The following is a 13416-nucleotide window of genomic DNA, read 5'->3' as shown; positions in this document are numbered from 1 at the left end:
AAGAATCTCAGTGATACAAAAGGGTTATGGATAAAAAAAAGTTCAAAAAGTGCTGCTCTAGACACATCTGAGAGTGGCATGCTGTGGGATACTGGCAGCAGCGATAGTGATACCAGTAGTGCAAGCAATTATGCTAGCAGCACCGACAGTGTATAAGAGATGCCAACACAGAAGCATATTCCTTTTTGAAGGATAATAAAGTTTTGCCTCAATATGTGATAAGCATGGTTTTCATTTTACTGCTTTCACACATCCAAAATGAAAAATAAAATATCACAAGTGATAGATGAGTTATCTATGGCTTATACTTCAGGAGTTTTTTCTTTAATTAAGAGATAAAAATTAAGAGCACGGCTTACACATGCAAGAATATGATAAATATTGTTAGTTATTTATGCATTTATTATTCTCAGAATTAGCATTTTCCCACATTTATTATTTGTAAATCATGTTTAAAACACAGTATTTGCCACATAGAAACATTTGGAAGAAAAGTGAATGAATGAATTTTAATTATTTGCATTACCTTCTCTTTGGACTAAAAATCTGAAAACACAGTTCTGTAGTAGCACATGCCTTCAGGCAATGTTCATGTGACTAGCATTATTTCCAAAATGGAATTTGTGAGGGGAAAAACTATTGGCATCTTTAAATAAACTTTGCATGGCATCTTTTGAGAAAAAATTTTCTCATAAAATGATATTATATTATTTACATTTTCATTAATTTATTCCTGTTATCTTTCAAGGGTTTAAAAGTTAGTTTTTAATGTGGGTTTACAAATATCGTAAAAATTAACAAAAGACAAAAGTACCTGATTGCTCACTGCTCAATCAGGTACTTTTATCTTTAATTTTTCAACTATGAAAAAAATCTGTTCACCTATAAATGTATTCCCAAAAAAGTGATTTTACTCCATGTAAAAATTTGTAACGGTGCATACTTATTTTTTGGATAAGTACGAGTAAAAGTTAATGAAACAAACATCATGGAATAGAATGAAACAGATCTTAAAATATTTGAATAAGATTTATATCACACTTTAAAATAATTAGCTCCATTTATAGAGTTTATAATGCACTATTCATGTTAGTTTTTAAATGATGATAAAAATGTAAACTGGGACTTGATATAATTAAAATCTTAAAATCTTTGCAACACACACAGTAACAACAAATACATAACTAAAACGTATTTGCAGGTCATGTGAAACTACTTTGGGGATTGTCAGTTCTAAATCACTGGCCTACAAAATGACCTTTATGATAACTTTGAAATTAAAATATCAGTAATTTTGAATTTACATAGCTTTCATCACAGTAACATCATTAAAGCCAGATTTGTCAGAAATGAAGTAAAATACCTCTTTCTTGAAAGAATGATGTAGCATCTTCCTCGTAAATCAAAAATTGTTAAAATTCTTTTTTTAAAGAAAATTCATTCATACATGGTTTTCTCACAGCTCTTATCTTTTTCAGTCATATTTTTGAAAAGTTTGAGTTGTTGCTTGCACCACTTAACTGATGCCAAATTCTCTGCCAAATGGTAAATCAGTCATAGTGCTGTTACAAAATATATTCACGAGCCAGTGAAAAAGTTGTCAGAATCTGCACTTTTCTTTTGCTTGTATTTTTTATAATGCACATCCATATTCAAATGCATTGTAAAACTGTAAAATAACTTTTCTGGTCATTGGCAAATCAAAAATTGTTCAAAAATTGTTAATACTTAAAAATAAATAAATAAAATTAATTAAAAGTGGTCTACTCATAGCTGTTATCTTCCTCAATCATCATCATATCAAAAACTGCAAAAATGCTTTAAAAAAAAAACACTTAACATTCAAGCTACTCATAGTTTTTTTTTTTTTTTTTTTTTTTTTTTTAAACATTCACTTTAGTTAGTCTAATTTTCAGTCATAAGAATCTTAAATAATGGCAACTATTACAAGACTTACATCACAACTCTATAATTACACCACAACATAAATAACAATGCATAGAGAAGTAATCATTCAGCTTACAGCAGTCTTTCAAATGTTTTGCAAGCAGGGACCATTTTTATAAATTAGAATGGTCCACTGAGCACCTTATCCTTTTTCATTAAAAAGCACTTGCTTAGCACTAGTGTACTTATATTTTTAAAACACAATTAATTTAAATTAATTTAATTTTATATCAGTGTTAGTAATTAAGTTAATATAAGATAATTTATATCTGCTTTTAACAAGATTTGGCTACCAGAGTTTAGATAATCTTATCAACTAAAATTTAAATAAATGTTGGTGTTCACATTAATGACATGGATAAGCTAGCTCATTCTCACACAGCTGTTGATGTTCATATGTATGATGGCAAGAAGCACCATACTTCTAGTGCTTTAAATTTGTCTTTTATTGGTGTGACTACAATAGGAAGTCTGTAGATAGGGTAACTGGTAATAGATTTCATAAGATATCAATCTTGCATGAAAGCACAAGAGATGACTCTCATTTGTAATTTTCCCAACTGAGATTTTCAACTATAGTGCAGTACGTGTAGTTAATTTCAATATTACTTTTTGTCTTTTTTTGGAAGTACACAAGAACCACGACGACATACTTTGAGGACCAATGAATAGGGAATGCCGTCTTATAGAACTGCAATACATATCTTATTACTTTTTCTCTTTTTTGGAAGTATACGAGAACCACAACAGCATGCTTTGAAGACCAAAGAATAGGGAACGCCGTTTTATAGAACAGCAATGCATATCTTGATATTATTTCAAACTCAATATGATTTTTTGGATGTGTGTGTGTGTGTATGCAGTTGAAGGTTTACTCAAACAAAAGTTAAACAAATAGCACATGACAGGGTTCGTACACATTTCCTTACATGAAAATTAAGGACTTTTAAGGACCATCAAAAAAAAAAAAAAAAAAATTAAGGACCTATCAGCAAACAAAAAAATGAATAGAATAAAGCAATTATCCATACAACCCATTTCATGCTTGTAATTTCATTTTAAGGAACTAACAGAAGTGTGTATTATGCACTATTATTAAATTCAATTTAATACTTACCATAAAACAATTTTGAAAATTAAACTAACTCCCTACAAGTTATGAAGTAGATAACATTAAATTAGGAACATAATTTCTTGAAAAACATGTATAAGTGTATTTTACACTAATAACAGTCACTATTTTAGAGATTTACATGATTATTATTTAACTTATTTGATATTTATTTAAACACAGTCAACTACTATTATAATCACAATGTAAGAATATTTTGCAGATTAAAATAATTGATTTGTAAACATACAATTTATTTCCTTGGTTTTTTGAAAGATACTAGAATAATAAACTGTACAATAAAAGATACAAAACATTTGTGCTTTTTTTAAATCTGAAATCTTTTCAGCTATTTTAACATCTTATTTATTTATGTCTATTTCCTTTTCTTTAACTATTCTTCTAAGTTCATTTGCTTTGATAAAAAAATCAATGTTCCTGCTGGTCTTAGCTTCATCTGCTAAAGCATCTACGTCTTCATTAATATCTTTAATGTCCCTTTGAAGAAATTTTTTCTTCTGCTTTATACAATCAATTTCTTCCTCAATAATATTTCTTTTCCTCTTTGAATTTTCAGATTTAGTTAAAGATTTTTGTTCTTCTAAATACTGAATGTTCTTCTAAATAACGAACTCCACTACTTGCAGAAGCTGCTGCTGATCTCATTTCTTTATTAATTTCGATATTAAGAACACCTCCAGAAAATTTTATGTAATCAAATACCGGGCGTTGAAAAATGTATGATGAGTAACTTAAATTTTCAATTTCAATTGCTTTATTTACAGAGAAGCCCCTTTCCACAGAGGCCTGTTCATGTGACAAGATAAGAATACTTGTCACAGTGAATACTTGAATAGTGAAAGTATACATTTTTTACTATATATATATAATTTATTTCTTAAACAATATTGATTAATTGATTATATTATCTCCTAAGTTTAATTAAAGTACAATTATTTTAAAAGAGTGAATCCATACTGGTAAGTTATATTTTGAAAGATGTATATATATATATATATATATACAGTACAAAGTCCGAGATCCGGACATCCAATATCTGGAATGATCTAAAATCCGGACCTCAAAGCTACCACCAACCAATTTTTTAGGGCTTTTTTGAAGGGAAGGGGTATGCTTTATGCACGCACATTAGTTTTTTTCCTCATCATAAAAAAACATGTCGGAAATCCCGATTCTTAATCTCAGTTTGGCACTAAATAAAATATCTCATTATTGAAGAAATAATTATTTTAGCATAAATTTGTGTGATTAGTAATTTGACTCCATAGCTGCGTATCTGCTTGGCATAATCTCAAACCGAAGCATTTGTTAATTTTACACCAACTAATATTTTATATCCTTGATGCTGAAATCGCGAATCATTATTTATTGTATTTTGCTTTCATCACCACATGTTTATCAACGGATGACAACTTGAGTGATGAATTATGCAGCGACGCCAAATAACAGAATATTATCCAATTACAGATTTAAGTTTAATGCGCTAAAATGTTGACAAGGGGAGATTTAGCAGAAATTTCTTTCCTTATGCTAAAAATAGATTTTGTTAATGATACTCATAGGACAAACAATTATATTTAGTGCCATTTGAATTAAGAATAACTGATTTGTTATTCATATAAAGCCAGAACCAGTGCCAGAGCTCGCATGGCCGCACCAGGCGGCTGAATTTAGCGAAGTTAAACAGAAGTTTTTCATTGCGATGACAATGCCCAATCATCAATCAATTAACGGAGGGCGAAATCTGTAGTATGGTTCTAAATCCAGAAAATACAGCTACCGATAGTGAAGAAAGTAACAGAGAGGTTACTGAACGAGAAAAAATTTTGAGTGACAAGTTATTCGGAATTCTCGACACAGCAATTACAGGACTTGAACAATGGAACTTAATAACTGAACAAGAAATTATATGTCTATAGTCTAAAGTATTAGCAGAGAAAAAAAATCAAACAACTCACATTGAAAGAAATGTTTAATAAAGTAAACATATAAATATTAAGCTCTTTTCTTTAGTAAATTTTGATACCCTTTAAATCATAAATGCTTCATTATTTCATAAATCACGATTTCATATTTTCAATTTTATAATTTCTACGTGCCATCTTAGTAGATTAAAAATGATCTAATATCCGGAAAAATCTCAAATCTGAGATCGCCGAAGTCCCGACGAGTCCAGATCTCGGACTTTGTACTGTATAAATATATATACATACTTGCCAACCTATGACACTCAAAAATCAGGAAATTTTTTTAAGAAATCGGGAGATTTTTCAAAATGTTAAAAAGACTTTTTAAATGAGGAAAATATAGTTTTTAATAATGAATTAACTTTAAATAGTAACTAATTCTTAAATGCAAGCAACACAAAAATACCTTACACATAAAAAACATTTTTATTACTTGCATCGTTTAAGAAAACAAAAAACAAAAACCCTTTAATCAGTTTTTGTACAAATGGTATAAACAGTGCCAGATTTTGCTTTCTTTAAGAAAGAAACTTCATAATTTTGTTCATAGCAATTGCCACGTAGGCCTGCTTTCACTAATAAAAGTTTTCTAATGTGTCATCACTAATATTAGATCTAAATTTAGTCCTCGTTTTCGCAACAACACTGAAAATCCTCTCACACTCTGCATTACTATGGGGAACTGTCAAGATGGCCAACATAATTCTAGACAGTTCTCTATATTTCAAAATTCCATCAGCATCTTTCAGTTTTCCAATTAAACTCCATTAAGTGTCAATCCTAGCTGATTTTATAACTTCATCCAAGTTTTCTAATTGTAAACTGCTATTATGCAGCTGTTGGACCTGTTTCAATTTTTCCTCCTTTTTAGAACTCCTTTCAAGATTATAATAAATATCAACAATGTGTTCATCCACATTTATTGGTAAAGAAGCTACTTCTTTTTCAGCTGCTAAATTTAAGAGGTGACAGGTGCACCTCATAATCTGCAAATCTGAATTTTTCTTTCTGAAGATGCCTGCAACACCAGTCTTCAAGCCTACCAATACTGGTGCATTATCGGCACCTAGTGCTAAGCAATTATCCAGAGGGACTGCATTTTCTTTTAAAGTTTTAATAATTAGCTGTGCTATATTAAAGCCTGTCAAATGTCCTTCCAAAGTGGGGACAGAAAGTAAACTGCACTCAATTTCTGAAGACTCTGGATTAAAAAAAGAAACAACAATTGGATACAGTTTTGAATCGGTATTATTGCTTCCATCCGTAGAGAGGCAGAACGGAGCTGTTTTAATGCGATCAATAATTGAAGATTTATTTTTCAAATCCATTTCTTTAACAATTGCACCTCTTTTGATTCTTGCACTTAAGTATTTCTTAGCGATTTCACTATCAGGAAACATTTTTCTAAATAAAGCTGCAGCGTGATCTGATGCATTCAGTGGCAGGTTGTGCTCCAGTAAAAAGGCAGAGAACAGACATTCTGCATTAATAACTTTTTGTTTTTTTTGTTTCCGAAGAATTTTTTTTTTTTTTTTTCCAAAAACAGCTTATGTTGCCCTTGTGTTTTTGTGTACGCACATGTTTGAGACCATCCGCCCTTCCACCATGCGAAATCAAAAAATCGCAACGGCAGGTGGTACACATCACAAATTTATTACATTTCCTTGAGGAAATAATGGAAGGAAAGTCAACTGTGTACGATTTTTGAAACGTAAACGAGTATTTCACCTTTCTCGCAGACATAACAAAAGATGATAATTTCTAAAACTATTTCACAAAGGCACGAGTACTCACACAACTCAGGACAAAATGACCAAAATAACTAAAGAACATCCAAATAACAGCTTGTTTTGTCCTCATTGGCTAATATATGTCAGATGACACGCAGTTGAGCACGATGCCCATTCGAGAACTGGAGAAGGACATTTCTGGATACGTATATGCTCTCACTCACAAAGCAGAAGTTATCTAATTCGCAAGGTTTTGTTTTAGATATAATCTAGAGAAAATTCATTTGCTTCGGACGTCCAAAATCACTTTTTTTTGTTCATATAACAAAGTATTAAGCCAAGTTCCATAAAAGTCGTGAGAAATTTTAAGAATACGAAAAAGTCGGGAGAAATATATTGTAAATCGGGTTGGCGGGAGAGCGGTCGAAAATCGGGAGTCTCCCGCCTAAATCGGGAGAGTTGGCAAGTCTGTATACATATATATATATATAATACGGAATGTATATTTTCAGTTAAACTTCTACCCAATAACTTTAGTAATTCATGAAAGTTAATTTTGCGTTAATTAATTAATGAGTTAATTAATTAGTGAGTTAATTTTGCCAATTCAGGAAAATTAGTTTCAATTAGTTGTTTTCAGCTTTAAAAATATTAAAAAATTTTTAATTAGTTAGTTATTTTCAACTAATGATTGTATTGCCATTAGCAAAAATTATGCATCACTATCAACAACATAGGTTTAAACCAAATACTTAATTGTATATTGAAGCTTCAAAACGCATTTCCGAACTTCACTTTTTCTCGGCTAGCGTTACCGAATTTGCCCTTGGTGACCTAAAATCGAAACAGAGCCAACAGATTTCCCGCGAAATCGATAACAGATCCTCTGCAGAAATAAACTCATAATCCCGATATCCCATACATATAGTTTGTGCAAAAGAGAATAAACTCCGTAGAAGGTGATAAAAAATTAATGTATGGCTTAATTGAAACAAACACAGAAATTAAGCTAAGCAAAACCGTGTAAAAACAAATTGAAATGATAAAACGAAACTTAATTTTCATGTGAATTTTCAGCACTGACTCTCCCATTCTAGAAATTTCAATTTGTTTCAGACAAAGACCACATTTAAGGATTGCCATCCATCAATATCCAGTCTTTGTAGTCAGCTTGATGAAGCCACAGTTTATTGAAAATGCAATTTCCAGGCATCTTGTTCCTATTGGCATCGGAAGGGTTGTGGCCTTCCAGGTTGGGATTGCTGTAATTTTGGCAAATATTTTCAGAATCCCCCCTTTTTTTTTTCCTCGAGCACCTTCATCATCACTTTCGCCTCTTAAAGAGTTTCCGGCTTCACGCTTACGTCACAATCTGCCTAAATTTATGGATAACACCTGTTTTGAAAGATTGCGTGAATAGCCAATCAGACACCGATACTTTCGTTCGGTTAGCTAATTGGGTTTTTTTTTTTTTTTTTTTTTTTTTTTTTTTTTTTTATCGTTTACAACGCAAATCCGCCAACAGATTGGTTAAGAGCCGTGTAATTTCAATTCCATATTCATGAGAAATCGTAATTCACACTTAGAATGGCAATCATTAGAAATGATAAGAAATGTCAAATGAGCAAAATTAAGGACCATTTATTCATTTTGGCCAAAATTAAGGACTTTTAAGGAGCAAAAATCATTTTTGAAAAAATTAAGGACTTTTAAGGACCGTACGAACCCTGCATGAACTCTATTTTGCAAAATTTAAGCAGTTTATATTAGGATTGCGGTTAACAATTCATCGATATTCTTGATGACATTTAAAAACTAAGTTATGAAAAGGCAAAAATAATCTACATATCCACCTTGTTCTGTTACTGAAAACTGCACCCAGGATCAAGTTTCTGTTATTAAATTATCTTAATCACTTGACCATTGATAGGGCTTTACTTCACCTCCTCCCCCCACCAAGAAGCCTTATTTTTTTAGTTCCCCCCCCCAAGTTTCAAGAGTTTTAAATTTTAAATTTAAATTGCAACCAAATTCATTGCAAGAAAGTCAACTTTTATCTGATAAATAACATTTCAATGCAGGAACATAGATGAGCTTAATAATTACTATAACAAGAATAATTTTAATAAATAATGTAACTAATATGAAGTAAAGATTCTGTATACAGTCAAAAGTCGTTAATTCGGACACTCATAATCCGAAATGATCTATAATACGGACCTCAAAGCTAAAAACTTTCTGCGCATGCGCATAAGACCTTTACGATTGCGCATTTGCATGTGCGCAAGTTCAGAATACGTTTTCGCGTGCGCGTTTAATGTATAACGGACGGTATAAGCTAAAATTATTTAATTATCTATTTCAGTTAATGTTGATGATTGTGTTGTTTCTTAATCTTCGAACTGGATCCAGCTTATTACTTTTTTCAGACTGTAAGAGCAATTTTATAAAAGTAAACTTGAACTTTCGATTATGTCAAATAGAATTTCCGATGCTGAAGCTCCCAAAGGATCTACAAAACGAAAGTATGTTTCGATGTCCATCAAACAAAAAGTGGAATTGCTGCAAAAAATGGATAAAGACATGAAGAAAGTGACAGAGAGGTTAGTGAAAACGAAAAAATTTCGATTGACAAGTTAGTCGGTATTCTCTGCACAGCAATTACGGGACTTGAACAACAGAACTTTGTAACTGAACAAGAAATTATGTCTGTTTATAGAATTAAAGAGAAAGTATTATCACATAAAACGAAGCAACTTAAACAATTTACATTGAAAGAAATGTTAAGCTTTTTTTTTTTTTTGTAAATTTTGATACACTTTAGATCATAATTGTTCTTTATTTCATAAATTATGGTTTCATATTTTTAATTTTATAATTTCTGCATGCCATCTTATGAGATTTAAACTGATGATCTATAATCCGGAAAAATTGATAATCGGGAATTGCCGAAGTCCCGATGAGTCCAGATTAACGACTTTTGACTGTAATACACTTTGCTATGAAAATTAAAAACATAAAAACATTTTCTAAATTATAGTAGATGATTTTAATGAATTACAACCTTTCTAAAATAACCACATGGTGATTCTAGTATTTTATGAAAGTGGTTATCATAGAGAAGTAATGTTCAGTATTGATGTTTATATATGTTCCTAATAATCACTTATATAAGTAAAAGATTATATGTATTCCTTGTCATTCGAAATTCTGCCTTTTTACTTATACTAGCTGCTTGCCCAGCCAGCCACCTAAAATTGTTATCATAACATGGAAAAATGATTTTAATGAGTCCACTTAGTGTCATTTTATAAAAATATTTAATATTTCTAATTGGACACTGCCCAATTTAAATCAATCAGAACAAAAAGTGGAAAAAATATTCTTAAAAAAAGTACTTATTGCTTTTAAATCATGTAGTTTGTTAATCAATAACAGAGAGATTAAATAAGAACATCAAATATCTTACACTTTACTCAACAGCAACATGCTTGCATGTGGAAGATAAAAGTATTTTATTTCCGGCAGTGGTGACACACTGCTTTTAAATAGTGAGAAAAATGCACACGTGTCCAACTAAGTATTCGTAATGATGTGCATCCAGAAAGATAATGAATCTTGTATGGGAATCATTACAAAGGGAATGATGTTTACTCTCTGTGAATGTTAAATGTGAAAAAGTCAATTCACACAAATATGTATATCCAAAATTGAGACAGAATATATTTGATAAATTTGATTATACTAGAATACTTTTCTTGAGAGATGCATTTCTAAAAAATCTTTTTCAAACTCTCTGGCTAAGAAATGTTAAATTACTGAACTATTTCATAATTTAAATTTAAAAATTGCTGATTTTGCTCTTCAAAAAAATGTTTTACTATCAGTAAATGAATCACAAAATCATAGAGGAAATTTATTTAGCCACTTACTATAGTGGTCCATACCCCTAAACACCCAATAGATGTCTGACAATCTATGTGAGAAATACTACAAGAAATGTTTATGAATTTTTAAAATAATCACATGTTCTCCATATTTTTTATAAAATGAACCAATGTGAAACACAAGCAATACAAAATGCTTCAATAATATTGCTATTCAAATAACAAAACAGAAATATACTTTTTTTTTAAAATTATTTTATGATGAAACAGATGAAATGTTTTGGAAATAAATCTGTGAAAGCTAAAAACTAGAAAGAAAAATTAAAGATAATGGCAATCACAAAAATTATTCTAGCAATTCTTGATTTTGTTTCTGCAATTTACCTTCACTGATAGTATTACATCTATGCTTTCAGATATTCATAAACATTTATAACTTTCAAGAAGAAGGAAATCTAAAATATTACTTGCTACCATAGGAAATATATAAGCACAATTTGAATATTTGACTTATATGCATGAAAAATTGTTTTTAGCTCTTTCCTTCTCTCTCTCTCTCTCTCTCTAGAAAGTTTATAAATATCTGAAGAAATTTTTTAATCAAGCCATTTCAATGCCAAAGTGTAATAATGGTAAAGTACGATATTAAAATGGATATGGTAATTAATGAAATGAAAGGAGAAAAATAATTAATCTTACAGTTTAATAGGAATAATAAATAATTCTATTCATAGAATTCACCTATAATTTTATACTGTAAATAATTAAAGCATAGGGCACCCATGAGAAATTTAAAAAGATAACGGCTCATACATTTGACAATGCAATTAAATTAATAGAAATATTAAAAAGATAATGGCTTATACATTTGATTATGCAATTCAATTAATATAATTGTTAATTAGGCATCCCATGCTTTTAATACTTGTAGTATAAAATTGTAGATAAATTTTGTAAATAGAATTATTTAATCTACGATTTCAATTACCTACATGATCAATTACTCTTTGCCTTTTAGTACATCAATTAACATATCAATTTTAAATAGAAACTTCCTGTGTTAAACCTTCTGAATTACACATCATCAATCAAATTTTTAGACATTATTAAAATAGAAGCAATAAATTATAAGAAAATTATGAAATAAAGAAAAATAACTGAACATGATTTAGAGAAGGAAGAAATAACTTCAAATATTCAATTTTTTTTAATTGGATGTAATAACAACATTACAATTAGAATGTCACTTAAAGTTAAGATGAAAAATAAAATATCGCCACTTCATCATTAAGTGCACTCAGACACCAAATTCAAAAATACTTTTTTCAAAATTAAATGTTAAAAACAAAATGCAAAATGGAAAATATTGTTCAGTTAATATTTTTTTTACCATTCTCATTTTTAAAATGGGTGAACACAAAATTCCAACCATACTGAAACAACATTAAACTAAATAAAAGCTTATAATGATGCGAAAAATTACACTTAGTACATGCTAAATACACATTAAAATTTTTACATACCTCTAGCTAACTGGTTACGGCACGCTCGTAGAGTTTGAAAAAGTCCAAAACCATCGATAATCACAACAACAGTGGAAAATGCAATAACAAGCTCATCCGGCTGAAAAATATATCTCATGAAATATTCTACAATCAATATCAAAAGAAAAATCATTAAAAATACAATTTCTAATTCCATAAAAAATTTTTATATTGTATTGAACTGTATTTTTACAGTTTTTCTATCAAAGAAAGATTACAGAAATACATAACTTAAATTACACCCATTCATTCTGTTGTACATATACAGGTTTGCAATAGATTGAAATGCACACAGGTTGGATGATAGGTTGATACAATTTATTTTATCAAAAGAAACACTTCAGATTTCTGGAACTTTCCACAGAAATAAATATACAGATGTTCAGAGTACCACAGAGTACAATCAGTAGTTACACTTCAAACTATTACAAACGTAAAATACAACGCAATGCAAAGCACATCTAAAGAGACAGCTAACCTGAAGATACCTCAGTACTTCGAACTCAGGCTGAACTAACAACTTGTAACAACAATGAGAGCAGATGCTCTCTCCTATCTTATATAGTTTCACCTGGCCAACGAGATATTGTAGTATTTTTTACTTCTCGAAATTACTGGAAGGCATACAGGGGCCCAATTATGGTTACAGCTAATATAGTGATCAATTACATTTATTCAATTACAATACCTATTAAAGTGATACACGAAGCAGACCAAAATGTCACCAAATGGGCAACAAAAATTAGTTGCCAAAACCGTTGCCATCTTAGTGTTATCTCACCAAATTAGCGAGATTGCCATTTACTCAATGTTAAATAGACTTTCTCCTGTATTCATACTTTTTTTGGCAAGCTTCACTCCTTTAGATTTTCATGTTACATTATACAAAAGAAATACAACAATTTCACATATTTCACTAAAATTATCTGTCTATGTACAAAATTCGTAACAATAATCTAAGGTGATAAAAATAGAAACTAGTGTTACATTTGGGGCTGCTAACTCTGCGGATTCACAATAAAGAACCCAACAAAATACAATAATTCCTTTTTTATTATTACTGTAAAATTGTTCGAATACAATTTTAGACTTACTGTTCATATGAACACACAATTTTTTAAAGCTTCAAAAACAAACGAAATAAGTTTTAGCTCAGTAATTTAGGTAATAATATATTGATTTATTAAATACCAAAGATGCATTATTAGA

At 30.0% G+C, this 13416-nt stretch overlaps 1 protein-coding gene across 2 annotated transcripts in view; it reads right to left on the bottom strand.

Annotated features, from left to right (window-relative positions):
* The window catches only part of Rab3-GAP (Rab3 GTPase activating protein), a 244686-nt gene that overhangs the window by 192251 nt on the left and 39019 nt on the right, over window positions 1-13416 (bottom strand). For both annotated transcript variants that reach the window (XM_085825301.1, XM_085825302.1), the window contains exon 7: window positions 12187-12286. In XM_085825301.1, coding sequence (XP_085681427.1) covers window positions 12187-12286 — 100 coding nt within the window. The remainder of the gene's footprint in view (window positions 1-12186; window positions 12287-13416) is intronic.

Source organism: Stegodyphus dumicola, chromosome 10 (assembly GCF_044657685.1).
Source record: "Stegodyphus dumicola isolate Sdum_Otavi_A_Nest chromosome 10, ASM4465768v1".
NCBI classification, from domain to species: domain Eukaryota; kingdom Metazoa; phylum Arthropoda; class Arachnida; order Araneae; family Eresidae; genus Stegodyphus; species Stegodyphus dumicola.
Note: the sequence above shows the minus strand (reverse complement) of the source record. Positions and strands in the feature narration are given on the sequence as shown.